General features: G+C 44.0%; 1 protein-coding gene across 18 annotated transcripts in view; it reads right to left on the bottom strand.

The window, feature by feature from the left end:
- Asph (aspartate beta-hydroxylase) overlaps positions 1-27,652 on the bottom strand; it is a 230,008-nt gene that overhangs the window by 36,464 nt on the left and 165,892 nt on the right. For all 18 annotated transcript variants that reach the window (XM_042270857.2, XM_076563917.1, XM_076563922.1 and 15 more), the window contains 5 exons: positions 25,982-26,132; positions 24,057-24,193; positions 17,819-17,917; positions 15,121-15,210; positions 9,421-9,558 (listed from right to left, as the gene is read on the bottom strand). In XM_042270857.2, coding sequence (XP_042126791.2) covers positions 9,421-9,558; positions 15,121-15,210; positions 17,819-17,917; positions 24,057-24,193; positions 25,982-26,132 — 615 coding nt within the window. The remainder of the gene's footprint in view (positions 1-9,420; positions 9,559-15,120; positions 15,211-17,818; positions 17,918-24,056; positions 24,194-25,981; positions 26,133-27,652) is intronic.

The raw sequence follows: 27,652 nt of genomic DNA, 5'->3' as shown, positions 1-27,652 counted from the left end.
CCAGGATATCAGTGCAAAGACCAAGGTCTTTTTTATAATTTAAAAGCATCCCTGCCTTATGCTGTTTTAGTGCTACTCTTGGACACCTGATGCCTTTTAGGCATACACCACCATCTCCATCTCCATCTCCATCTCCATCTCCTCCTCTTCCTCCCCATCCCTCCCCCGTCTCTTCCTTGTTTCTCAGATAGACTGCTTACTTTGCAAATTTCATTCTGCCACCTATCAATCAGCTGTGATTCTGGGGCACTTACTTACTGCCCCAGGGTCTTCATTTTAAAAGCTTCTTTCAAAAGTCTCTGAGAAGACTATGGGGAGGGACAACTGGCACTAAGGGCCCTTTGAAAAGCCACATGGAAACCTCCTATCCTGTCCTCTCACTGGGTCCCCACATGGTCTGTCTTCTGAAGGCATACACCTCTGGGTTACATCTATGAATTTAAATTCCATCCTCTGAGAAAGGCTCCATTTAGACTGGGTTAGGGCCCTCCTCAATGGCCTGTTCTTAATTGACTCGCCTCTCTAAGGGTCCTACCTTCAAATATCATTACATTGGGAGGTACTTTTGGTTAGCACTTCAACACATGAATTGGGGAGAGAGATGTAATTCAGCCACCACAGTGAAACACGTTCAAGTTAGAACCTGCTCTAGCCGGGAAAGCAAAGAGCAGATGTGGGACCCTAGATAACTCCGCATCAACAAGAGGATGAATGCATTGTTACAAATAAAAGTCATGGAGGAAGGGGGGAGAAGTTATATTTTGCAGTGTGTGTTGATGCACACCCTTAATCCTACTACTGCAAAGGTAGGAGCAGGCATATTTCTGAGTTCCAGGCCAGCCTGGTCTATACAGTGAGATCCTTCTCTAGAAAAAAGAAAAGTTATGTGTTTAATCCACAGAAAAACATAATACAAGAACTCACAGAGCTCAGAATAACTGTTTGGAAAAACTGAAAAAGCAGAGAGCTGAGAAAGTTCTTGTGGTCTCAGGTACTTTGACAGGTTCTAGTAGTAAATTAAAAGAAGTGGTCAAGGGGTGGGTAGGCACCTGTGCATTTAGCTGAAGTTAGAAAAAACTGATAACCATGGTACACTCATATATTATAGACCAAAACTTACTTAACTTTCTAGGAATATGCTTATTAGGAATATTAGGAATTATATAACTTATTCTGCAGTGGCGATTACCTTATTTTAGGAGTTATACGCCTTTTCTGAGATAAAAGCAATTGTCTTAAATCTTAGCATGCTAAGCCCTCAGCAATAATGTGCCAGGCTTTAGAAACAGCATCAACATGGAGGCATTGCACTCCGCCCCCAATCCCGGGCTGGGGAGGACAGAGCTGAGGTAATAGAACGGACCACAGGCCACAGAGTGAGGATAGAGTCTCACAGTGAATTCTCTGTGCAATGATTTTAATAAAACCTCTGCAGATCAAAGAAACAATTTCCCGCTGGCCCTAATGCATTCTGACCAGCTCTCTGTTTTTCTAAGCTTGAATATAAAGATAAAAGAGAACTATCATTTCTTATTGTGAAAATAAATCAAGACCAGTCAAACGAAAACGGCAGAAGTTGCTTTTTCTGAGTTAGCAGAGAGTCAGACCGTGGAAGATACGACCAGCAAGGTGCCTTCTTGGCCTCTTCTGGTTAAGTTGGAGCCATGGACAGGAAAGTGTTATTTGTGAATCAGACTCCCACCATTTGGGCTAACATTACAGAAGTCACTGTCCAGCTTTCTGAATTGTCACTAGAGACAGGAGTGCGGCCTTCTGCAAGCCTAATTTATACTCAGCTGCTGTCCTTGGTTGGTTATTTTAGTGAAGTCCGTCTGCCAGGCAGGCTTCCGAAGGCCCTAGGGTCACAGTTTTATTGTTGTCTGGTCTTTGGACCTTTGCATTTGCCAGAAGAAATATCCCTAGCTGAGGGCTCCAGGGACTGAGAAGTGACCCACAAACAAATGCATGGGCACATGCACACTTCAGACACTGATCTGCACATGTGCACGTGAAGCCACAGACCAGGAACTACTGGGTGAAAGCATTTTTAAGCCTAAATGGACTATGAACTATAGACAATCATTCAGAAATATCAAACACTGCACTGCGAGTTCCTCAAAAGCTTTGGCAATAAAGCCAGTTTGTTTTCTATGTTGACAAATATTGAAAACTCACTTATTTTACTTTGAGAAAGAAAAATGGCTTTTCAGCTTGACTCAACAGAGTATGTGGTATTTTGTTCTTTGTCATACTTGGTTTATAGATGATGATCTTAAAAAGGCCATTAGAAGCAGCTTTTACTAAAGAGAACAGATTTCTCACTTGGGCCTACAAGCTGAATGAAGCAGGATGAAAGCCAGGCTGTCTCCTTAACACCGGGCCACAGCTTACCCCTCAACATAGGCATGTAGATCACCCAAGAAGTGTCTATCCGAAGCTCACGTAAGGACTCTGAGGATAAACTTGGAAACCTGGACCCCTTTTCTGTTCTTCTTCCCAGTGAGTATAGATTAAATCTCTGCATTTCACTCCTACTTGACTCTTTAGTTGTGGTATTAGGAGCTATGGTTAAGCCTAGTCCTAGACTTTAGGAGGCAGGCCTCTTCCCTACAGCTCTCTGTCTCAGCATCTAAACGGCACACAGGAACATCTGAGGGGGTGGGTTTCCTTGTTTTGAGTCTGAACAAAACCTTGCAAGAGAGGAGAAACCGATGCAATTATTTTAAATTTAGAGAGAAGCAGTCTCGACTGGATGCCGTTACTTGCCCAGTGTGCGAACAGACTGCAAACATGTGCCCGCCTGCAACAGTGGGGTCCTCCTGCAAGGTCCCCTTTAAGCACACAGGCCTCAGTCACTCATTCACCCCAGCTCGGTTTTATTGCATTTGCAGTGAAGATATCACCGAAGTCCAAAAAGTTTGAAGTGTGCCTTAAAACAGTAAGACTCAACTATTATGTAAATCTTAAGGAATTGCTTTGGATGCTTCTTTACAGTTCAGCACTGATTTTTATGTAAAATTACTAATCCTCTTAATTTGTAGCTTAATTCCACAGTACATCTGACATCTTTTGCTTCCTCAGTCCATTTCATTTCAAAGTTCAAGTTCATTGAAAACATTCAAATACTTAATCACAGAGAAAGAACTGTTGAAGCCCTACTATAATAATTACTGGTTAATTCCTCTTTTTGTCCAGGTGAAGTCATTCATACACAATGGAATTCTTAAAAAGAGCAGCATCTAAGGGAACGGGACAAGAGTGACGCTCTAATCAATCACTCTTTTGCACTCCGTCACACCCCTGGCCTCGTGCTGCTGGGACCTTCTCCAGCTGAAATAAAACCACAGTGTGAGAAAAGGCGGCTTCTCCCACATGCTGTTTGCTTGCTGACATCAGAGCAGCCAGCCTGAGAGGCTCAGGGACAATGCAGGAATTTGTCTTTTCTCCTAGTGCCCAGTGCAAGGAGGTAAGCATCAGAGGAAAGAAATTCCGGCGGACACTTCAACCTCTGGGTTTTGAATGTGCTACAGTGACTTCTATGCATAGGTGTTTGCATCTAAACTGGCCACGGACTAGCGCTGCTGATCAAAATGCTAACCTCGGAGAGCGGAGTTCTCAAGGTGTGATGGCTCTTCTTATACAAGTAATAATTTCTGTTTTCAACCTTCCATTTCTTCGATCAACTTCTAAGTTAACTATCTCCCAGGAACTTGGCACTCTGGTATTTGTGAATTGATACAACCACCTACCTACTGTTTGTGAAAATAGACCCCAAAGAGAAAGCACCACTGCACCTCTTTTCTGTTTCTTCCGTCTTGGTTTATAACCTCGGTGCCAGAGCTGCTCAATTATAAGCTGCACAAGGAAGGGGAATGGCGAGAACTTGACAAAGCTTCACTCAGCCTCATCTCACAGCATCAATATAGATTATTCAGCTATCCTCCACATCCCAAAACATCACTCTCTGCCTCTGAGCACATTGAGCATCCTGAATGAAGACATACTGGGAGATAATGCAAGTCACTCAAGGGATGTACACACACTCTAAGAAATTATTTTGACACTCGGGAGGTAGAGGCAGGCAGATCTCTGTGAGTTCGAGGCCAGCCTGGTCTATAGAGGAAGATCCAGGAAAGGCTCCAAAGCTACACAGAGAAACCCTATCTCAAAAAAACAAAACAAAAAAAGAAAGGGAGGAAGGGAGGGAGGGAGGGAGGGAGGGAGGGAGGGAGGGAGGGAGGGAGGGAGGGAGGGAGGAAGGAAGGAAGGAAGGAAGGAAGGAAGGAAGGAAGGAAGGAAGGAAGGAAGGAAGAAAAATTATTTTGAAAGCATTTTGGTCAAATGTCACAGCCACCATACATGGAAGGTTTCCATTTCAAGATATCAGTGACTGGACAATGACCCAGATTTTGCTGGAATTTGGAAATGGAAGACTATCTTGGTGTGTGTTTGGCGACTAAATAGTGATGAACCCTGTGGTTCCTCAGCATTCAGTCATTACTGGTGGCAGTTGCCCTGAAATGGCTTTCTTTATAAAAGGTCATTTGATGTGTGATACTAATATTGTTGCAAGTTAAGGTAGCAAAGTAAAATAGCATCCCATAGAACTGAGCTGCCAGATGTCACCCACGCTGAGATTCCATGTTGCTGGACTCCCAGATGGATACCCATGATATGGGATGTCCTGTATGCTGCAAATATGTGTTGCTCTTATTGGTTGATGAATAAGGCTGCTTTGGCCTATGGCAGGACAGAATATAGCTAGGCAGGAAAGCCAAACTGAATACAAAGAGAAAGAAAGGCAGAGTCCGAGAGGCCATCCAGCTGCCCAAGGAACAAGATGCCAGCAGATTAGTAACACCACAGCCACGTAGCAAAATACAGATTAACAGAAATGGGTTAATTTAAGTTGTAAGAGCTAGTTAGTAATAAGCCTGAACAATAGGATAAGCATTTATAAATAATACTAAGCTTCTGAGTGATTATTTAAAGTGTCCGCCGGATGGGGTGGGACAGAGAAAAGCCTCTGACTACACACCCAGGCTCTGCTTCACTTCTTAAATAAAGCTGAGTTTGAATCAGGCAAGCGCTGAAACCCAGAAGCTCAGTTAAATGCAATTATGAAATAAATACTTGGAGAAGAAAAGGAGAACATATGACCTAAGAGCAAACTCCAATAACTCTGAAGGCCATTGTAGGGCACAAGGGAGGACACTGACTTCAGAGTAAAGATGCCTGGACTAAAGTCCCAGGCCTGATACCATTAAAGACGGGAAGAACTTAAGCAAGTGTCTTAACTTTTCTCATCTTTATTTCACTCATATCTAAGTGGGTAATAACTTTTTAGAGCTGCTGTAAAGATTAGACTAGAGCTTTTACATAAAAGTGCTCAGCACATTGATGGCTGGTAGGAAGCATTCAGTGGCTGTTAATTATTACATTATTATTCAAATAATAAAGGATACTTCAAAATTAATTTTACAGTTATAGAAATTCACAAAGTCATGTAATTAAAATTACATCCATCACAATAACAATAACTAATGCTTATTGAGCATGCCTGCTTATTAAGTCTTCAGAACACAGGTAGAATCAACACCATGCATTTTGCAGATAACCAAACGGAAATACAGAGGCCAGAGTCAGTGTCACACAGCTAGTGGAGTGACTGGAACATCCAAGCAGGCAGTGTGGTTGTGGAGTGCACGCTCTAAACTACGGCACCATTTTGCTTTGATGATGAAGTTAGGTCTTTCATCATTCTGCAGATACCTGCTTTCTTTGTGTTTGAACTACTACACACTATTACAATGTTATGTATTTTGAACAGATTATTCAGCTCTACTTCACATCCCACACAATTTACTCAATTAGCTTTTGTAATTCAGTGGGGTTTAGTATTTCCTATTCTCATCTGAAGTGTTCAAGCTTTCAGTTTCTCCTTACATACACCAACACTTGTTAAAGTCTTTTTTTTTTTTAGCCTAGTGGATGTTAACACATTATTTAAAATCTTAATACAAGCACGGTTTTAGTAACGTACTGATAGAATGGTGCCTTTTCTGCTATATGAAGACCCAGTGAGGAGGCGCCATCTGTGAACCAGGAAGCCAGCTCTTACCAGACACCATCTACTGCTGTCTTCAGCTTAGACTTCCCAGACATAAGAGTCTTGAAAACTAAATCCATGCTGTTGCTGTTAAGACATTCTGTTTGTGGGATTTTGTTACAGCATGGACCAAGACACTGGCTAAAACCATCCATAGAAAGGCACAGAAAGCAGTTCACATGGTATACAAATTCTTACAATGAATATTAACATAGTTGGGTATAGACCACAAAGTGAGAAGTCTATTTGGGTAGTATAACTTTAGTCAACATTTTCATAGCAGATAAACCAAAAAAGTGAAGGTAGCTTTAAAAATTAATGACAAAAATGAAAGAAAAAAATAGAGAAAAAAATCTAGGCATTCACGCACATGCCAGAGACATCAAGGACACCAAGCACTGTGGGCTGCCTTTCCCAACAGTCCCTGCATCTACACCCACCTCCACCCCCTTTCCCAACAGTCCCTGCATCTACACCCACCTCCACCCCCTTTCCCAACAGTCCCTGCATCTACACCCTCCTCCACCCCCCTTTCCCAACAGTCCCTGCATCTACTCACCTCCACCCCCTTTCCCAACAGTCCCTGCATCTACACCCACCTACACCCCCTTTCCCAACAGTACCCTGCATCTACACCCACCTCCACCCCCTTTCCCAACAGTCCCTGCATCTACTCACCTCCACCCCCTTTCCCAACAGTACCCTGCATCTACTCACCTCCACCCCCTTTCCCAACAGTACTCTGCATCTACTCACCTCCACCACCACCCCTTTCCCAACAGTACCCTGTATCTACTCACCTCCACTCCCCCTCTTTCCCAACAGTACCCTGCATCTACTCACCTCCACCCCCTTTCCCAACAGTCCCTGTATCTACTCACCTCCACCCCCTTTCCCAACAGTCCCTGTATCTACTCACCTCCACCCCCTTTCCCAACAGTACCCTGTATCTACTCACCTCCACCCCCTTTCCCAACAGTACCCTGTATCTACTCACCTCCACCCCCCCTCTTTACCAACAGTACCCTGTATCTACTCACCTCCACCCCCTTTCCCAACAGTATCCTGCATCTACTCACATCCACCCCCCCTCTTTACCAACAGTACCCTGTATCTACTCACCTCCACCCCCCTCTCCCAACAGTACCCTGTATCTACTCACCTCCACCCCCCTCTCCCAACAGTACCCTGCATCTACCCTCCCACCCCGACCCCACCCCCGCCTCCAGGTAAGCCACTTCCTTCAGAGGAAAACCCCTGAGGTGTCTCTGTTGGCTTGAGGACAATGTCACAGTCACAGGCCACCATCCTGGGTTGGTGGTGAGGCCCAGTCTCTCTCCTCCAGGAAGTCTGCTGCCAGCAACCTAGTGTCTCAGGCTCCTAGTAACTGTGAGTACCCCTGTAACAGTGCTCATCAAAAAAGGAGGGGTCTTCCGGAAGTCTCCAGTGCTTGTGTGGTGGCCCAAGCCATTTTAACTCTTCCCAGCTCCAGTCCCAGTGCTGCTGGTGGCTATTTCACAGCCAGCACGGAGCTGACCAGAGAGGAAGTGTAAGGAGAGAAACCTTATTCCACCCATGACATCTGTTCTCAGACCGAGCTTTCAGTATGAGAATCAATCAGGCTCCCCCTTGCTGAAGCAATCATTGGGTTTCATTTCTGTTCCTTGAATTTGAAAACACCCTGAAAGCTACAGCAGGTAACCCGGCTTCCAAGAGTCCAGGAAATGTGAATGATGCAGGAGAATCAGCAGAGCCCGGCATGTGCTCTGAGAGAGGGACTCTTATGAGGAAAATTAACATGACAGCTCACACTAAGAGCTGCAGATTCATCAAGGTCTTCTTGTATTCTTTCTGCTTGGATGTGGACATCCTAAAAGAATCTGCATACATCATTGCCTGACTGTTTTCCAATCTACAAAGTGCGAAGAGCCTGAGGGGGAAAGCTGACCAGGGTGCGTGTTATAAACATGCAGTTATAAGAGCAAGAACAGTCAAACAAGGCCTGTTTCATAAGTACATTGAGCATGCTGAAGCTCTTCCTCCCAAGCAGATGAAATTCATCATTAAAGTTTAGTAAAGCTTAAAGGCATTGCATTCTAGGTGCTTTTTACACAAAAATGTGACTAATTGAAAACACATCTTCTACAAACTGCTGAGGCCAAAACAGGGAAGCCCATCTGACCAATAACGTAAGTTTTTTTTTTTTCCATTTGAAATATAAAACATAGAAACTGTTAGTAAATCAATTTAATTTGTCATGGGTGAGACAGTTAGGAATAAGGTTTCTTGGCCTTACACTTCCTCCCTATTCTCATTTTATTAATGTGCCTATGAATACACTTAACCTAAAATAAACATAAGCTCACCAATCTCTACCAAAATCACACATAATCTTTAAATTTAGATTTAATCTACTGATGTAAAACATTCCCATGTTTTATAGCTATTAAGTTGTTAAAGTCACCTGGAAAGAGGGATCCCTACTTGAAGAGTTGCCTTTATCAGATTGGCCCTTGGGCATATGGGTGGGAGCATTTTTTTTTAATTAATGATTTATGGAGGAGGATCCAGACCACTGTGGGCAGTCCCACCCTTGGACAGGTGGTCCTGGGATGTATAATAAAGTGGGTTGAGCAGCCATGAAGAGCAACCCAAAAAGCAGCACATCTCCATGGTCTCTGCTTCATTTTCTACCTCCATGTCCCTGCCTTGAGTGCTGCCCTGGCTTCCTTTGATGATGGACTGTAACTATAAGCCAAAATAGCCCTTCCCTCCCAAGTGGGTTTTGGTCACAGTTATAGAAAGCAGAGTAGGACAGGAATTGATACCAAGGACATGGGGTACTGTTGTGATGAATGTGACCATGTTGTTTTGGGAAAGACTGTGAAAAGATTTTAGAGCTTTGGGTTAGAAAAGGTCTGTACATGTTCAGAGTTTAACCAGCTGGCATCGGGTGCTTGAAAGACAGAAATGTTGAAAGAGGTACAGATGATGGAGGCCTGGCTCAAGAAACTTCAACTAGAAGAAGATTATTTACTAGAAATAAAATACCATAAATAAAATAAAATAAAGGTGTGGTTGTGCACACCTTTAATCCCAGCACTCAGGAGGTAGGGGCAGGTGGATCTCTGTAAGTTCAAGGCTACAAAGCAAGTTCCAGGACAGCCAGGGTTGTTACACAGAAAAAACCCTGTCTAGAAAAACAGACAAACAAAAAAGAAAGAAAGAAAACAGTTTTTCTCTAACATCCCTTCCACGTGTGGCTTCAGCAAGAAGCAAGTTGAGTGGGCTGCTGCGGAGCTAACACTCACCTTCACCAGCTCCGTGTAGCCAGTCTCCCTGGGCGTCCACCACGGCTGAGCCTTTAGGCCATTCACATTGTAGAGGGAGCGCTGCCAGACAGAGGCGAAGTGTCCTCTCTGGTGCCCAAGCTCATACCACTTATACGCCTGAAAGACAGAAAGGCTGCTTCACACTGCTCTTTTGGAGGAAACATTTTTATTTCGAAATTGAAGGAAGTACCATAAGCTAATTCAGATGTTCCTTGAGTTGTGGTGGGGCCATCTTGCAGACCCATTGTAGATACTCTACAGTGAAAACCTCCTTCCCTACTGCACAGCATATCCCTCTTCTGCACCAGAGCTGCTGCAGAGGGCCCTTTGGTTCTCCTGGACGGATGACTGACAGGGCCATAGCTCACCGCCACGGCTCAGCATCATGGACAGAATGGTGCTATATATTGCTGCCCTGGGAAGAGCTCAAAAGCCAAAATTTGAAGTGTGTTTTTTACTGAATACAGACTGCTTTCACACTCTACAGAACTGAAAAGCCTGAAAAACTTATGGCCGATCTTAACTCGGGGACTATCTGTACTTTGAGATAATTAAATACGGATCTTACCTGATAAGACCTGGTGAAATTTCTGTGGTTTAACTGAGCTTCTATATGCTGTTGGGACAAGTGAACACTAGCGGTTCATTTCCACTCTCAGGCTGTCAGCTCTGGATTCTGGATTCATGCCCCGCCTATTTTGGTTTCCACACACCTAAGCCAGTTTAGAACTAATTTGTTGAGTAGACACATAACTTAGGATGCCAAAGGAGGCCATGCTTGTATTTAGCTTTCATTTTGTATGTTTTATTTTTATATTTTCTTTATAAGGGATGGATTATGACTTGAATGATTTCAAATACACTTGCTATTTACTGAATTGGGCTGCTACGATCTAAAGTAATTTCTTTTCATAGTAACTTTCTTTGATGTCCTATGGTGACAGAATAGATAAAAACGAAATATTATTCTGAGTTGGCAATAAATAGTATGATAGCCCATATCAGATGCTTTAATAGGAAACTTTCATTCATAGTGTGCTACGTTTTCTGCAATAAGAGACAGCACTCTTGGCTTCAGGTTGGCTCTGGTGATACAACTGGCACCTAAGACCAGCTTCTTCATGGACATCTGGCAGCAGACTCTTGCTCCATATGGCTGGTCCAAATGAGGCCCTGCCACATGTCCCCAAGTGGCCCTCCCCCAGGCTGCCCCCACGTGCCCACTGTCTTTGGAGAGGAGTTTCTAGTGGCCCACTGGATTACATCTCCACCATTAATACATCTGGTCAAAGGCTTGCTCTTCTGAGAACTGACTTTTTAAAAATGTGTGTCCGTGCCCACCTCATATACAGTGTCCCTTCACCTAGACCAGGGTAGCCTCAACCTTGGAATCCTCCTGCCTTATCTTCCCGACTGCTGAGATTATAGGCCTGTGCGACCATCATACCTGGTTAAATATGCATGCTTTGATCAATAAAAAGAAGCATTTAATGGTAGCTCCAATACCTTCTTTGTAAAACTCCAGATACAGAAATTTAAACTTAGAAACTATTAACTTCTGTTTTTAATGTTATTATATGAAAAAAAAACTTGGAAATAAATAAAATCATATTTTAGTTAGTGTATGAAACTGTTAACTTGAACATGTTTAACAATTATGTTTCAAACTTTTCTTGCTTAGCACTGTAGATCAATGGCCCTCCTGTTTTCTACAACACTCCATTATTTGCCTTTTACATAAGTGACCTCATCAGATCTTTCTAACAGCCCCAAACATTTCCATTCTATAAATGGTGAAACTGAGGGTTTTAATGGCTCAATTCAATACGAGTCTCCTCAAAACAAGTTAAAAACACTCTCTTTGTATCACTTTTTGAAACCATCAAAAAGAATCTTTTTTAATTACCTTTCTCATTAAAATCTCAAGGAGCACACATGTTAATACTTCTTATATATTGTCCTTGAAACATATGTAATTTGGGCCCAGAGTTCTTTAAAACCAGAAAGTTAAAATGGCTAATTGATGTCAGGCAAAAAAAAAAAAATTATGAAAGAAAAAGAAGAAGAAAATCATATTCATCTTTGAAATTAATTTGATCATTATTGCTTCAGCCAACTTGAATTTAGGACTTTATTTCCAAAGCCTTCTGCTGTTGAACTGAATACTATTAATTACAACATATGATATTTTTTTAAAGTCTGGTAGTTCATTAATTTTTCAATCATCAGTAATTCATTTGAAGGACTAGGCATATTGATGGGATAGTGGAGAAAAAAGTAATTATAGGATAAACCAGCCAGCAGGCAGTGTGGCTCACACTGCAGCGTTCAGGGGTGTTGGGTTTGAGGCTGCCCTGTGCTGGATGCCTGGGCGAGCGAGCGGGGCCCTCACAATTCCTGTCCACACTATCGTGCAGCCTGCTCTGATGTTCACAGTATCCACTACACATTGAACAAGAGCCTTGAATTTGCACTCCTATATCATTTCCCCTTTGTTGTAAATAAAATCCTCACAACGACAGATCAGAAATTCAAAAACTGCTTCTACTGCTACATTATAGAATGGGCTCAATGAATTAGGCTAGATTAAAAAAGCATATAAAATGACAAAAGTTTGTAGAAAATTCAGTCAAGTAAGAAACCTGTGTAGCTGGCCTCCACTTCTGTTCTTATTTATCAAGAGGTTTATAACATAATAAAGAACAGTGAGGTCGACAGCAGGAGTTCCCAGCTCTCTCCAGCTCTCTTGTTTTTTGTTTTGTTTTCTTGTTCTTTAGGAAATAGGGTCATGCAACCCAGGTGGCTCACAGACTTGCTGTGTAGCAGAAGATGGGCTTTGAATTTCTGATCTTCCTGCCTTTACTTCCTGAGTGCTGGTATTATGGGATGTACTACTCGAGGTGGTGCTGGGGACAGAAACAACAGGCAAGCAGTCTAGGAACTGAGATACATCCCCAGCCTTAGGCTACCTTCTTAAAGGCACTCTATATCAACGTCATTTCTAGTTTTGTCAAGTTATTACTATGTGTTCTTCACACATACACAGACACAGACACAGACACACACACACACAGACACAGACACACACACACACACACACACACACACACACACACACACACACACACACACACACGGGGGGAGGGGGGAGGGGGAGAGAGGGAGAGAGGGAGGGAGGGAGGGAGGGAGGGAGGGAGAGAGGGAGAGAGGGAGAGAGGGAGAGAGGGAGAGAGGGAGAGAGGGAGAGAGGGAGAGAGAGAGAGAGAGAGAGAGAGAGAGAGAGAGAGAGAGAGAGAGAGAGAGAGAGATTCTGATTCAGAAATCTGTGTGATGATGGATGGACCCCGAGTGATGGACCCCAAGCGGTCTGTCTGGAGTGTCTGTACACTATGAATGGGAGACACGCTTCTGGTAAGAACACTGGATTGAAACTTGCCTGTGTGGAACTGTAAATGACATTGCATGGAAATAAGGCTTTCTTTTATTTTGAACCACAGATGTTTTGAGATTAAGGTGGCCATGCAGAAAATGAAACCAATGTAAGAAGCAACAACCAGGTTCTTACAACCATTACCAAGGAGGCTGACAAGAGATGGGAACTAACATGGCCTGAACAGAGACTACCAATGAGCCCAGGAAGCCTGTTCCTTAGAACTGGCCCTCGGGAAGGGATGACAAGAGGGAGGAGCCAAGGCTGACCCCAATTTTGAAACAGAAGTTGGCAATAAAGGAACCAGAGACAGAATTTGGGAGGAAAATAGCTCAGAGGAGAAAGGGGGGCTTGCTGTGTGACCTCCACGCAGTGCCCTCAAACTGCACGTGAACCTGTATGGCACTTGGAGAATGAGACTAGATGTGAAACCAGCACTCGGACTGAAGTTAGAGAGCCCTGGACCTTGACCGCTGCAGGGCTGCCATGGCTTGTCTTCCTTTCTGTCTCCTCCATACTAGCAAAAACGTTCATTAATGTCCATTTTCCCACCAGCCCTGCGGCAGAGGCTGTAGGCTTGCCTCTCACACGTCCATCCTCTTTCAGGATGGGAGTGAGCTCCATGGATGAAGGCACAGAAGGCAGCCGCTTCCCAGTAGGTAAGCTCTAACTCAACACCTAATACTGGCCTACACTAACACGGGGCTTCTCTGGGCTTGCTTCTGTTCCCTGTAAGGATGAATCCTCTTGAACTTTCCAAATTCAGGAACTGTGCTGTTCTTTGCATATTAATGATAATTATGCTGGTAGAACAGTCCCCCAGGCTTAAATACCAGACTCATAACAAGTGTTCAGTAGTGAATTCATTGTCCTTGAAGTAAGAGCTGTTTTCATCTAAGATAGGAGATAAAGTAATTTCTTTTATCTGTCTTTGCCCTGTACTGTGAAATGTTCAAAGATAAATTAATTAGTGACAATTATATTTACAGTAGTTGAACATGAATTTTTACCCAATGTTGGATACTGTGGCAGACATTTTCTTATCCTTCTCATTCAAAGGAGGGTTCTTTTTACATCAAAAATCACGAAGGAACAAAATAATGACTACCCATCAGCAATGTCTTCTGCCATCTTTCCTTCACTTCTAGTGGCTTGTTCTATTTTAGTCAAATGATTGGTAGGTTAAAGGGGGGAGTGCTCGAGAATAGAAATGTAGAAAGGAAATAATGTCAATCATCTAAACCTCTTCTGCTCTGAATTCTTCATGTTTCTTGCAGGAGACTACATCGTCACAACCGAACCCCCTTGCTTCTGAGTTTTCAGGTGCCCAGGGGGTCTTCTATTCTTACTAAATTTAGAAATTGGAAGCTGTGTTGTCCTTAGATGTCACATATGGAAGGCAATGGTTACAAAGAGTCACTGTCTCATTTGTGCTTTTATCTTCAGATTCTGGAGACAGCTGAGTTAGAATTCCTACGATGGTACAGGATGGAAGAGGTGGGACTCGTTGTTTATTGGCATGTAAGTCACAGTGGACTGGAATAAGGCTAGAAATTCATGGTACATGATTTCATGACTAACGTCATGTTTATACAAGCTGACAACTGTACTCAGGAAAAAGGTAGTCATAAAGATAATATGCCACTTGTTTTAGTTACAACAGTGTGTGTGTGTGTGTGTGTGTGTGTGTGTGTGTGTGTGTGTGTGTGTGTATGTGTGTTGGTACCTGTCATTCCCCAGCTACAAATGATCAGCTTAAATCTAATATGAAAATTACATAGTTAACCATGAAGACCATGGCACTTAGGGATTAGTCAAATAGTTCTAAAAACAACTACTGCAGAAATTCCCAAAACAAAACAAAAATTAAACTCTGAAAATGTTTTTAAAAATTAAAACAACTTTATAGACCTCTTTATTCTTTGATTTCAAAGATACTTTTCCAAGGCAGCATTTACCTTTCATAGATACACACTGACACACAGGCATGCGCATGTACACAGACACACACACAGAGGCACGCACATGTACACATACACACACACCAAAAGAGGCATTTTTCAGATTACATATTTGATACCTTGGTAAACAAAAAATAGTAAAATTCATATCCCAAATATCTTATAAGAATACTGCTTTAATAATTTATGCTAAAAATGTTTGTGAAGTTCTAATTGGTTCCTAGAAGGAATAATCCCTCCCCACTGCATTAGCTACTGGAATAAAGTCACAAACCCAGTCAAAGGTACCTCTTTGTTCCCGACCCTCTGCATGGCATCTCCCAAGTGGAAATAAAACCGGCCATCGTCTGTGCCAGGATCCCCGGATTCGATTCCTTCCTGGAAGAGGACAGTGTTACCATGTGAAGGGTGACATTTGAGCTCTCATTCCTTGTTTTAGGTAGATGCTCCTTATGTATGAACTACAATATCTCATAGGAAAACCTAAGATCCTGAAAATTATATGTCATTATTAAAATCTGACAGTGAGGGTGGTCCACATTTTACAGTGTAAAAATGGGATTATCGATCGAAATTTAACAATACAGCTATCATTACCTAAGAGCCCATAAATTAGGATGCACTGTGTACTTCTACAGTGGGAGCAATCATTTTTCAATCCTGCAGATGATTTCTCTGGCAGGGTATTTTCCCATTTATTTTGCTCTCCAAGTCTGACCATATGCCACCTAGAGTCTTTTTATCCCTGAACCCAAACACTGCACTGTTCTTGTTTCAAGTGATGACAGTCAGAGTGTAAGTGATATTTCTTTCTACCCCAAACAAATGTGTCACAAGTAGTTAATGAAACTTCTTACTAAATTTACAGGATTCAAGCCAACTGGAATTTTGACATACGTAATTTTTACTGAACAATTTCTATTGTGAAACACTTTGCTATTTCTTCCCACTTTTCATCCAAGCACTAGAATTGAGATTTTTTGTTGTTGTTGTTTAAAAAAAAGGAAAATAGTAAGAGAATAAGCATGGAAAAGCAAAAAGTTGAACAAAAATTTGAACTAGTTTAATGGCAAGGACTTCTTTTCTGAAAATTTGCATCTTTGAGGTCTCCCCACAAAAGGCTGGCAAGGTGGCTCAGTGGGTGGGGCCCTGGCTGCCAAGCCTGAGGATCTGAGTTTGAGTTTCAGGTCCACGTGTTGCAAGGAGAGAGCCCGTTCCTGCAAGTTGTACATGTACATGATGTGTTTGCACATGCTCCACATACCCATGGTTAAAAATATACACACACACACACACACACACACACACTCTCTCTCTTAAAGGTTATTATCTTCTCCCAGAAGAAATGTTATTGCAGTGTTGGGAAAACAGCATCTAACACAACAGACTGACACAGGCATGGAACATCCTTGTGTGTTAAACATCTGCTCTAGATCTTCTTTTCCTAACAACGAAGATGGGAGAGCACTATCAGCCTCCAGAGTGAAAGGAGAAGGGGGAGCCTTTAAATCAGAGCAGTGCACATGTCCACATGGCCCTGGAAAGAATGGAAAGTCTGCAGTGTCTGATGATACCCGGGACAGATGAGAATCCATGCCATCTAGAGGGGCACCACTGCTCAGCTCTACGCCCCAGCGTTGTGGGCCAAATAGGAAACTACAAGTCTGTGTGACTGCACACAACGTGGGAATTCTTCAGAAAGGCGACAATTGCAGCAACGAGAATTGTCTGAAGCGTCACAGAAGCCAGCCCTGTAATAGGGCTGGAAGCTCTCATCAGCTACCTGTGCACACTGTAGCTCTTGCCTGTAGCAGAGCTTACTCTTAACCACCATACTGTTACTATTCGAACAAAAACAAATGGAACTTAAATAGACTTGAATTCTCTTCCTCAGTCATAGTAGCCACATTTTAGATGTTGAGTGGTCTCACGTGGCTGGTATGAGTAATACACATAAGTGATATTTCTATTACAGCAAGAATTTTCTGTGATAGCCCTGACCAAGACCAAGTGTGATTCTGGTAAACTGTCCAGGCTTCAGTTTAATATGGTAGAAAAAGCAACCTTGTATTTTAGGACTTTGAGTCATTAGCCAAGCCTTGGCTTTCAAGCCTATCTAGTCTACACGCCCATGGAGGCAGCTGGAGCCCTTTAGAGTAGACTCCATACTAATTAATTTGTGAAAAAAGCACTTAGCACACTGTCTATAGTTTAAGAGACTATCAATGAACTTTGTCTACTTTTTGCCAATATATAAAAACTATACTAGGGAGGAATGAATGGCCAATGTATGCTCTGTACCATATGTAAATATCACAATGAAATCTGTCATTTTAGATAATTGTGAATGCTAATTAAAAGTAAAAGCACTTTATAACGACCTTAGTTTTAGGAGTGTCTTCCTAAAGTCTTTTCCAAACCGTGTCTGCTCATGTCGTTAATGAAGTCTGAGGCATCTCCAGCGGGCCCCTGTGCTGTCTCTAGCATGAGGCACTGTTTTGGGAGCTTGTGGAACCTTGCTTGAGGAGTAGGTCACCAGGGCCAGGCCTTGGAGGTATTCGGCCTCTACTTCCCACTCCTGGGCTTTGATTAGTGGTCAGGGATAACAACGTGAACAAGCCGCTGTCACACGTTTCTGCCACCCGAGGAGCTCTGCCGTGCCATCCCCACGAGGGCAGAGCAACTCCCAGAGACTAAGAGCCCAAACAAAACGTTTCTTAAATGGATTCTGTTGGCAATTTTGGCAACAGTGATGGCAAACAAAGCTCCTCACGTGGTTGGTGACTCTGGACATTCAGTCAGGGTCTAGGCACATGCTGCCTATGAAGCATGCACTCAGATACTAGGACTATGAAGCATGCACTCAGATACTAGGACGCCTCAGTAATGCATGTCAACCAAGTAGAAGCCACACGGAGAAGCCATAACCAAAGGGGGTCTCAAGTATTCCAGGAAGTGAGCAGATGAAGAGGACCATGGCAGATACCTTTAGGTAGGGAATACTCTCAGCTATCTTGTTCTGTGCCTTCAGGATGAAGCCGTAGTGCACTTTAGCAAAGCCATCATTGGGTGTCACATTCAGAACCTAATTCAAAGAAAACAAAGCACTATTGTGACAGAGAAGAAACTGTACAAGTGAGTGTCAAAACAAATTCTAATTAGTTTTTCTGTACTTCGGATGGATTATGATGTTACAGCTTCAAACACGGCGGTTGCGCTTTGTCTCACCGCTATCATTAAACAAAACACATTCACTGCCTCTCAACTCAAGATGCTTTGCACACTTACTCACTGAATAAAGTTGTGAATGAGAAGGCAGGAACTGCTAGAGCATGGCTTTAACACCGCAATCAGAAAAATGCCTGCCAACTGATATGACTTCAGAGGTTTTCAGTGATGAGAGGAAATCACTCTGGATTTTTGTGCCTAAAGAGAACTCTGGAGGGTTATTACACATTGCTTTATATACATGCCTCCACATATAGGACCCATTCATTCACAAAAACCTCCATCAGTGGTCACCGGAGCTAGTGGCAGAGTGTGACATGAAAAGAATCTTGAGTGAGCTGCTGCAGACGCATGGTGATCATAAAGGCACCTAGAGTGGCATGACCAGGACACTGCCTTGACCGTGGAAATCACGTATCACCACAGAGGCACAGCACTGCTCCTGAGGCTGTCCCGCACCGAAAGCATAACCATACTGAATGACAAGGAGGCTTTGACAGCTGCAACCACACAGCTGCCTGGATTTCTCATAGGTGTGGGAGTGAAAAACACCCGAGGAACTGGCTTGACATACCAGCAGATGTGAACACACCGAGCCTGTGGGTCTGAACAGCAACACTGGAGAGTCTTCAATGCTGGGAGCCTGTGTGTTTGCCTAGTGAGCGCCAGAGTCTAATTCTTTAATTCTGGGCTGAGGCTGTGCCCAGAATGGCTGAGGACCTGTGTCCTACTTATGCAACCTTTTGGAAGTGGGAGATTATTTTGAAATAACAAGCTTAAAAATTATGAATGAAGATAAATTCTTGGGAGTGCAATGATTTTAAGTATTTTAAGGACTGAATATAAAATTGGTGGAAAAAAATCCAATATTCTGAACTAGGCCCTCTACATGGCAAGACAGTGTGGAGGTTGATCTGCTTGGGAGCGGGGCTGGCAGTAGGATCAGAATCAATCTCTGGTGCATGAGCGGGCTTTTTGGTGCCCACTACCTATGACAGGACACCTCATGCAGCCTTGAGGCAGGGGGAAGGGCTTGGACTTGCCTCTACTGGATGTGCCTCCCCATGGGAGGTCTTGCCTTCTTGTGGGTGGGAGTAGGGGGTGGGTTGGGAGGAGGAGGCTGGGGGAGTGGGAGGAAGGAAGAGGGGGATCTTTGATTGTTGTGTAAAATGAATGAAAACATTTTCTTAATAAAAATGGAAAAAAAATAATAAAATAAAATAAATCCAAAATTCTGTGATAAAATATAGGTGGATGATATCTCATATAAGTCACACCATTGTTCATCCACTACATGCATTTATTATGACTTAAAGATAAAAAATTTGCAAAATGCCTCTAAATTAAATATTAACAGTGAGAAATCAACACAAAAGCATTCAACTTGTGAAGCTGCTTAGGAAATGAATTTCTTGAACAAAGAGGACTATGAGGAAGCTCTGAGCGGTACTTGTGGTGTACATGATGTCTGAGTACCTCTCCTCTCCATTTCTGAGACAGTTAGGACAAGCACTGAAGTCGTCACCACCACCACCACCACCACCACCACCACCACCACCACCACCACCACCACCACAGGAACTTCACAGAGGAAGAGCAAGGTATCTAGCAAGGGGCCCCCACACCCATCCTGGACCCACTGCAGATAGTCGACACTCCAGGGATTTTGGCTCACACTGGCTGCTATACCTCACTCACTCCCACTTCAAGCCACCATGACCTTTAAGGCATATTAAAATTGTGATATGCAACACTTTCTTTACTTGCTACCAAACTAGATAGAATCTCCTCTCTTTTGTACCTACCTAGAAGACCCTCTCAGCTGCTGACACGTTGCACCCCTGCTGTTAATTCTCTACATGGGGCCACATGGGAGACCATTTAAACTCAAGGTTAGACCTGACCCTTTCATAGGTTCATCTTACTCAGCATGGACGGCCTCATTTGAGGAACTACTTCTACAGCCTCTCTCTGCTCTTGCCTCTTCCATCTGCTCTTCTGAGACACACTGGACTCCTTGCTGCTCACACACAGCAAGCCAAAGGCATCTTTTACCACAAAATGTTTATACTCACAATACCCCCTAGCTCAAAAACTCAAAAAACTCTATCTACATTTTTACCCCCAGTAAAAACTCACTGCAAGGAATATTTCAAAACTTTTTTTTTTTAGTTTTTCGAGACAGGATTTCTCTGTGTAGCTTTTGGAGCCTGTCCTGGAACTCGCTCTGTAGACCAGGCAGGCCTCAAACTCATAGAGATCCACCTGGCTCTGCCTCCCAAGTGCTGGGATTAAAGGTGTGCACCACCACTGTCCAGCTCAGAACTTTTAAAACACCACCTATTTTCCTTTATCCAATAGTTCATTTCCCACAGTCAATTATGACCAAAGAATATTAAATGGAAAACTCCAGATACAAAGAATGCCTGTTTTAAATTGTGTATCACTGTGAGTCACAGGAGAAAATGTTAAATTATGCTCTATCTTGCCTGGGATGTGAATCAGCATATCCACACTGTATATGCTATCTGACTGTTACTCAGTATTTACTCTATCACCACACTGACTGCTACAAGTACCACAGTACTTCTGCTCCAATAACCCTCATCTCCCTTAATGATGGCGCAAAGCAGCACTGTAGTGTAGCATACACGCCGTGTTAAGTGCTACCTTCATGTTTAGGCATCCACTCTGGATGAACACTTAGAATGCATTCACCATGGATGCGTCTCTCCATGGCTATTACCAAACCATGAGCAGCACTTCACAGTGATGAGACTGGAACAGAAACATTTTAGTGAGAGTGAAGGGATTTTGGTCAGATCAGAAAAATTTGGAAAGCACTCTAAATATTTCATTTGAGCTTAACGTCTTATTTGGAGGGCCTGCACTTTTTTATAAAGTATGTATTATAGATAATATCTAACTCTATAAACAACTCCAAACATTTGATTGACTTCTTTGGCCTGGCAGGGTACACAGTAGCTGAGAGCTACGGTCAGGTGGGGTAGATAAAGGTCGAAAGACAGCAACCCTGCAGAAGAATCGGGTCCAGTTCAAGCAAAGGTGACCAGAGTCTGGGTGAAGGCACTGGGAAGGGGAAGACCACAGGGACAAGAGGTGAGCTGGCCCCAGACTGGAAACTCCGTGAAGACTCACTCGGTGTTGCTTCACTAAGCTCAGGCCCTGAGCTGGTGTGTGTGTGCACTTAGGCAATGTGGGCTGGCCGCGAGGTGGATCTGCACGGGGTGGGGGGGGTGGGGGGTGGGGGCAGCAAAGAGATGGAATGATGATGCTGGGGTGGGATCCTAAGCTGGCGGCAGTGTCACTGCCCTGGCAAGGAGATGTGGGAGGAGCCTCCAAAAGCTACAGATGGGAGCAGTTTCTACGGAACCTCTGGAAAGCTGGTCTCTGTGCTGAAAACAAAAACAGAAAAACTAAAAATAGGATCGCACAACGATTTTCATAAGTGTACTCCAAAATCAATGTGAAGAAAAATATGCAACCTGGTATCAGTTTCTGAACTGAGCTTGGGAAAAGAGATAAATACACCAGGCCTTTGGTTAGGGAAAGAGTATCCATTAGCCACAGCTCATTAACTCAGAAGTAAGAGGAAGAAAGAAAAGCAGAACCCCACATATCTTCAATGTATTAATGCTCTTTTAAAAGAAAACAATCATTTTGTGATATAGCAATATTTGGAGCTTTGTGCATCCCCAGTATGTTCAGCCAGGAGAGACTGTGGTCTCGGGTGTGTAAGCAACATAATTTTATTTTTCAAGGTGAAGACAAATGCTTCACATTTGCGAGGCCCAGTGTCAGGTAGGAGGACTGAGTTCACTCAGGGAAGGGTTTTAGAGGGTGACTAAGGAGAAATGCAGTCAGATTGCCTGTCAGCATGCACTGAAGCTCGATGTGACCTCGTGTGTGCGTGGCACCCAGGCAGGACTTCCCTGGGATTTTACAAGGACAGGAAAGAAGAAGAGAGTGTGGGAAGGAGGGACATACAAGTAGGAAGGATCACTGTATTTCTCTTTTTGTGTCTCTGATGATTTGTTCATTTTGAGAATCACATGGTCCTGAATCACTGAGACACGATGTTTCCATTAACCAAACTCTGCAGGGTGGAGGACACGGGGTACGTCAGCAGACACCATGTCCACATGGGACTATCTTACAGCCTGGTGCGGGGCTTTCCTAGACAGCGCAATCTGCAATGCTCTCAATCCACCCGTGCAGGTATTAATGATGCCATAAAAAGCCAAGGGTAAATTTCTGCTCTCTCAAAAACGATAAAGATGATTCCAAGGGCAGAAAGACAATAGCTTCACAATTTAACACGTTTTCAGTGAAGTGCCAACAGGAAGAGAGGCAAAAACCACTCTGTGAGTGGACCCCGTCTCTGGACTGAGGTGGGTCCGCTGCTGTTGACTCTCTGAGTGGACCCCGTCTCTGGACTGAGGTGGGTCCGCTGCTGTTGACTCTGTGAGTGGACCCCGTCTCTGGACTGAGGTGGGACCACTGCTGTTGACTCTGTGAGTGGACCCCGTCTCTGGACTGAGGTGGGTCCGCTGCTGTTGACTCTGTGAGTGGACCCCGTCTCCGGACTGAGGTCAGACCGCGGCTGTTGACTCTGTGAGTGGACCCCGTCTCTGGACTAGGGTCAGACCGCGGCTGTTGACTCTGTGAGTGGACCCTGTCTCTGGACTGAGGTGGGACCACTGCTGTTGACTCCGTGAGTGGACCCCGTCTCTGGACTAGGGTCAGTCCGCTGCTGTTGACTCTGTGAGTGGACCCCGTCTCTGGACTAGGGTCAGACCGCGGCTGTTGACTCTGTGAGTGGACCCCGTCTCTGGACTGAGGTGGGACCGCTACTGTTCACTCTGTGAGTGGACCCCATCTCTGGACTAGGGTCAGTCCGCTGCTGTTCACTCTGTGAGTGGACCCCGTCTCTGGACTAGGGTCAGTCCGCTGCTGTTGACTCTGTGAGTGGACCCCATCTCTGGACTGAGGTGGGACCGCTGCTGTTGACTCTGTGAGTGGACCCTGTCTCTGGACTAGGGTCAGACTGCAGCTGTTGACAGCGTCCCACAGAAAAGAGCCCCTCCTCCCGCACAGCTGGCTCACTGTAGTAGCACTTCCTTGTAAGGGAAGCAGCTTGGAGGCCACTGATCCAGAGACCTAAGTTAAGGAATAACAATCACCCATTTCACCCTTGTTTTACAGGGGTTAGCTTTCTCCTGCCTCAAAGTTCATCCTGTTTGCTTTGTGCCAAATAAATTCCCTCACTGCCTAAAGGAGCCAGTTTTCTAGGTTTTATAGTTGCTTGTGACTTAGAGGTCATCTAATAAAATGTCCACTGTAATGCAGAAATCCTTTGAAAGCCACCCTGGCCAGAGGATGGGAACATCAATGCCCTTTGAAAACAGTATAATCCACTACTTTTGCCTGAGAGGCTCATACTGCAAAACTTGAAAAGATTTTAATTTTTTTCATTTATTAACCTCATTATTAACTTCATTCATGTTCCTATCCTTTCTAAGAAAACCCTTAGAAAGTTGTCTATAGACTGATAAAAAAATGAAGCTTTAAAAATGTTACAATAACTTTTAAATTGTTCCAATCAAGATACAGGGGTGAATGGGGTCAATGTGTATGTTTACTTGAATAGTCTTTCTGGGACTTGCCACTCTGTACAATGGAGACATTCCAATAAAGAAAAACAGAAAAATTGGGCATGTCAGCAGTTGGAAGGCTGAGGCAGGAGGACTGCCATCAAGTCAGCCTGTGCTAGATGTGACATTCTGGGTCTAGGACGGGGTGGGGTAATGAAAGAGAAATGAGGAAACTAAGTCCAGAATAGCTAAGACATAATAACTTACATGCTGTTTCACTGAAAATAAGAACATGACGCAGTGCACAGTGCATGTCATTTCCCATCAGCACCTGAACTTACTGTACAAGATAACCAGTGGCCGCGGAAGACCGGTGCTTACCTCTTCATAAACCTTCTTGGCGCTGTCATTGTCTCCCATCAAGAGGTATCCCACGCCAAGGTCGTTTTTTAATGTAGTATCACCAGGAAACAGCTGAACTAGTCTCTGCAGGGTAAGCAGGGAACCTCTCATGTGACCTGATGTTGGAAAAACGATGAACAGAAATAAAAATATTATGTGCTCCTTTGAACTGAGAATACAAACCATGAGAGCAGACTCAACAGAGCCTGAGAAACAGCTCACACCTGACTTCATCTATGAATGGATTCTTAAGCCCCGAGCAGCATAGTTATAATGCTATACATAATTGCTATATGTAGATACTAAATACAACATCAATCATAAAATGTAAAGACAGGCTTATTTCCTGAGTCAATGCACATTTATATTTTTATCTTAAATTCCTTCTTCAAAAAAAAAATGTCAGTTTTCTAATTCCTTAGAAAAATTGTTCTGCTGAAATAATTTTGGTTTATTAGCTTTAAAATTTTTAGGTAAAGGGTAGATAATGAAAAGTCCAACTTAGGGTTGAACAGTCAGTAGAAAACTTAAACGGGCACTGAAGGACATGAACAGGGCTTCACTGCGGATGCCGTCTGTAACTAACAGATGTCACTGTCTCTCAGTACTGATCTAAAGAGCAGAGGACACATCTTCCGGTACTATGGGAGCCTCTGGTGGACAACAGGCTAAGGTGCACCACACAGCTCGGGGAAATCCCAGCTGCTGCTGACTTCGCAGCTTTTCAGGGAAACAGTCTGGGCCCACCATCAATGCTCTCTGTCACAACTGGAAGCATAAAGTTCAAATGAAGAGAAAGTGCTAAGACAAGCACTTGGGAAAAACTACCTCACCGGGAATCCGTTTCTTTTCTGTCCACTTCGGTCTCCCCGCCAGTCCACCTAGGCTCAAGCTTTCCTTCTGCCTTGGAATTTCTCCTGTCAATGATGCCAACAGTGCAGACACCTGCTGCCTGTCCCTTCCACTCTCTGTCCTGGTCCCCTGTTCTACTGCGAGGCAATTTCATCTCCCTGCAGTTCCAGGATCTCTGACTAGTCGCCTCAGAGGCTCCTCATGTGACCCTGCCTCATTCTCACTTCAGCAGAAAAGATCACACTAAACATGGAAGAACTCCTCTGAGAGGTCTGACATCTTTACAAGTGACCTTGATCTAGGGCTAGGAGGCAAGAGAATCTCCTGGTATAAAAACTAAGAGAGAATCAAAGAAATCCATAATTCTAAGTTGAATAATATTTTAACAAATTCTCAAAGAAATCAAAGTGAATGCAAAAATCCACAATGATTTTGTATATGTTTATATGTGCATGTGTGTATGCAAACAGAGGCCAGAGGACAACCTTGGGTGTCTTTGCTCAGGGACTGTCAGTCTTGTACACTTGTTTGAGAAAAGCTCAATCACTGGTATGCTGGCCAGCTTTGCAAGAACAAAGACCTGAGTGTGAGACCCAGAATCCAAGTGAAAAGGCCACACGGGGTGGTGCAGGCTTGTAATCCCTGTGCTTGGCAGGCGGAGACAGGCAGATCCTTGGGACTATCAAGCCAGCAAGGCTAGGCTTATGAAGAGCCCCAGGCCAGTGAAGACCCTCCTTAGAAAATAAGGGGAGATGGCACCTAGGTTTTCCTTTGGCCTGGATGTTCACAGATACTTGTTTCTGTACATGCACACATACACATGTGAGTGTATAGACAGGCACACATACCCCCCACATACACACATGTACAAAATTACTGAGGTCAGGATTGGTTAAATGCAGAAAAAGTCTGTTTAAGACACACAAGTTAGCAGAAGCTAATTGTAAAGCGAGGCTTCTTCCTAAACACCCTGACTTTGAGGAGGTACCATGTTCTTGCCACCACAGGTGGACATGTGCCATCTCTTACCAAGCTGGCACTCTGCTTCTCACCTAGAAACTGCTGTCTTTCTGAGCGTCGCTTCAAGCTCAGCTTCACCAGGTCTGTGGGGGCGTCGGGCAGGCTGGCGGCCTCCTGGTAGGTCTCGATGGCCCTGCGCAGAACTTCATTGCTCCTCCTCTTCTCTGCCAAGTCATCTTCACACTAGAGGACACCCCCAGACAGATCAATGTCCCGTGACCTTTGTGCTTGTCCTTTCCCCAGAGATCCATGACAGTTAACGTTAGGCATCTTTTTAAAGAGAAAATTGGCCTTTTCTTTAGTGAACAATACAAACAAGAGAAAGCAGGGTAACAGACGGCCGTTTCCATAACAGGAAGAAAGGTGCTAAGGTGAGGAGAACTCTAAGGTCAAGGCGATAATTCCCAGGGCTGGTGGGGGTGGACATCATGATGTATGAGAACATTATATAGACAGCACTCTAGTCTGCAGTCAGTTCTTCCATTTGTGTGCTCAGTGACTCACTCATTTCATCCATTCATTCATTCAACAGCTCTTCTCTGAGGCCAGGCAACTGTTCTATGTATGTGTCGCACTAACTGAACACATCAGGGTGAGCTCTTTTCTCATTTTGCTCCCATTTAGGAAAGGACAAAATGGCAAATACAAACCAAGGTGCATAGAAACAGTGGGCTAATGTATAATGGATGTGGGGTGGGAAAATTACTGGTTTTCTCAGGCCGATCAGGGGAGTCTTAAAGTGAGGCCAGACTGAGGCTATGGGGAAATATTTCGAGAGCAGAGAGAAGAGCAAGGGCTGTGGCTTTCTAACACAGCAGGAACAAAGGGAAGGCTGGAAGAGTGGAGGGGAGGGGGAGGAGACAGAGCCATCAGGTGATTCGGGGCCTGGAAAGCTGCTGAGGATTCTGAACCATTCTGTGAGGAGAGAGACATGGGTTTCACATGACCTAGTGCCTTGAAAGGATCCAAGGGGTTGTGCTAGGCACAGCATTGAGAACAGGCTGCAGCTGGCCTCCTGCAGCAGTGATGAGTGGCAGGAAGAGGTGGGACTGTGGACTCATCTTGAAGGGCGGGGCCAAGAGCCACAGCTGCAGTAGAGAGAGAACGAATCAGGGTTTGGTGTCGGGGATGGCTTGACTGAACGTCATCCCCCAAGAATGGGAAGGCAGGACCCAGGTGGATCCTGGGGAAGCATGGAGTCAGGAATTCAGTTTTTGATACTGTAAACCAAATGCCAAGGGGGAGATAAACACTCAGAAGGTCCATTTCTGGGTGTGGACTTTGGGGAGAGGTTGGCATTAAGGACACATACATGGGAGGTGCCAAGGACAGATGTGGTGTTTAAAGTTGGCAAGCTAGAAGAGTCATGAGTGTAGACTCAGAAGAATTCCAAAAACTAAATCTTAAAATTATCTAATGTTTCAAGATCATTAGAGGCTGGGAGACACAGGGAGATGAGCAAAGGGGATAAAGAATAGTTATGTAGGAAAAACACAACAACACAGCTGTTGTTGGTTTTATTTTTTTTTATTCTTAGCACTTTAGGGGCCCACCACCCAGCTCCCATAAAAATTACACATGGAGGCTTATTCTTAACTATAAATGCCCGGCCTTAGCTTGGCTTGTTTCTAGCCAGCTTTTCTTAAATTATCACATCTACTTTTTGCCTCTGGGTTTTTTCCTTTTCTTACTTCTGTATATCT

Source organism: Peromyscus maniculatus, chromosome 2 (assembly GCF_049852395.1).
Source record: "Peromyscus maniculatus bairdii isolate BWxNUB_F1_BW_parent chromosome 2, HU_Pman_BW_mat_3.1, whole genome shotgun sequence".
Lineage (NCBI taxonomy): Eukaryota > Metazoa > Chordata > Mammalia > Rodentia > Cricetidae > Peromyscus > Peromyscus maniculatus.
This window is presented reverse-complemented; position numbering and strand designations above follow the sequence as displayed.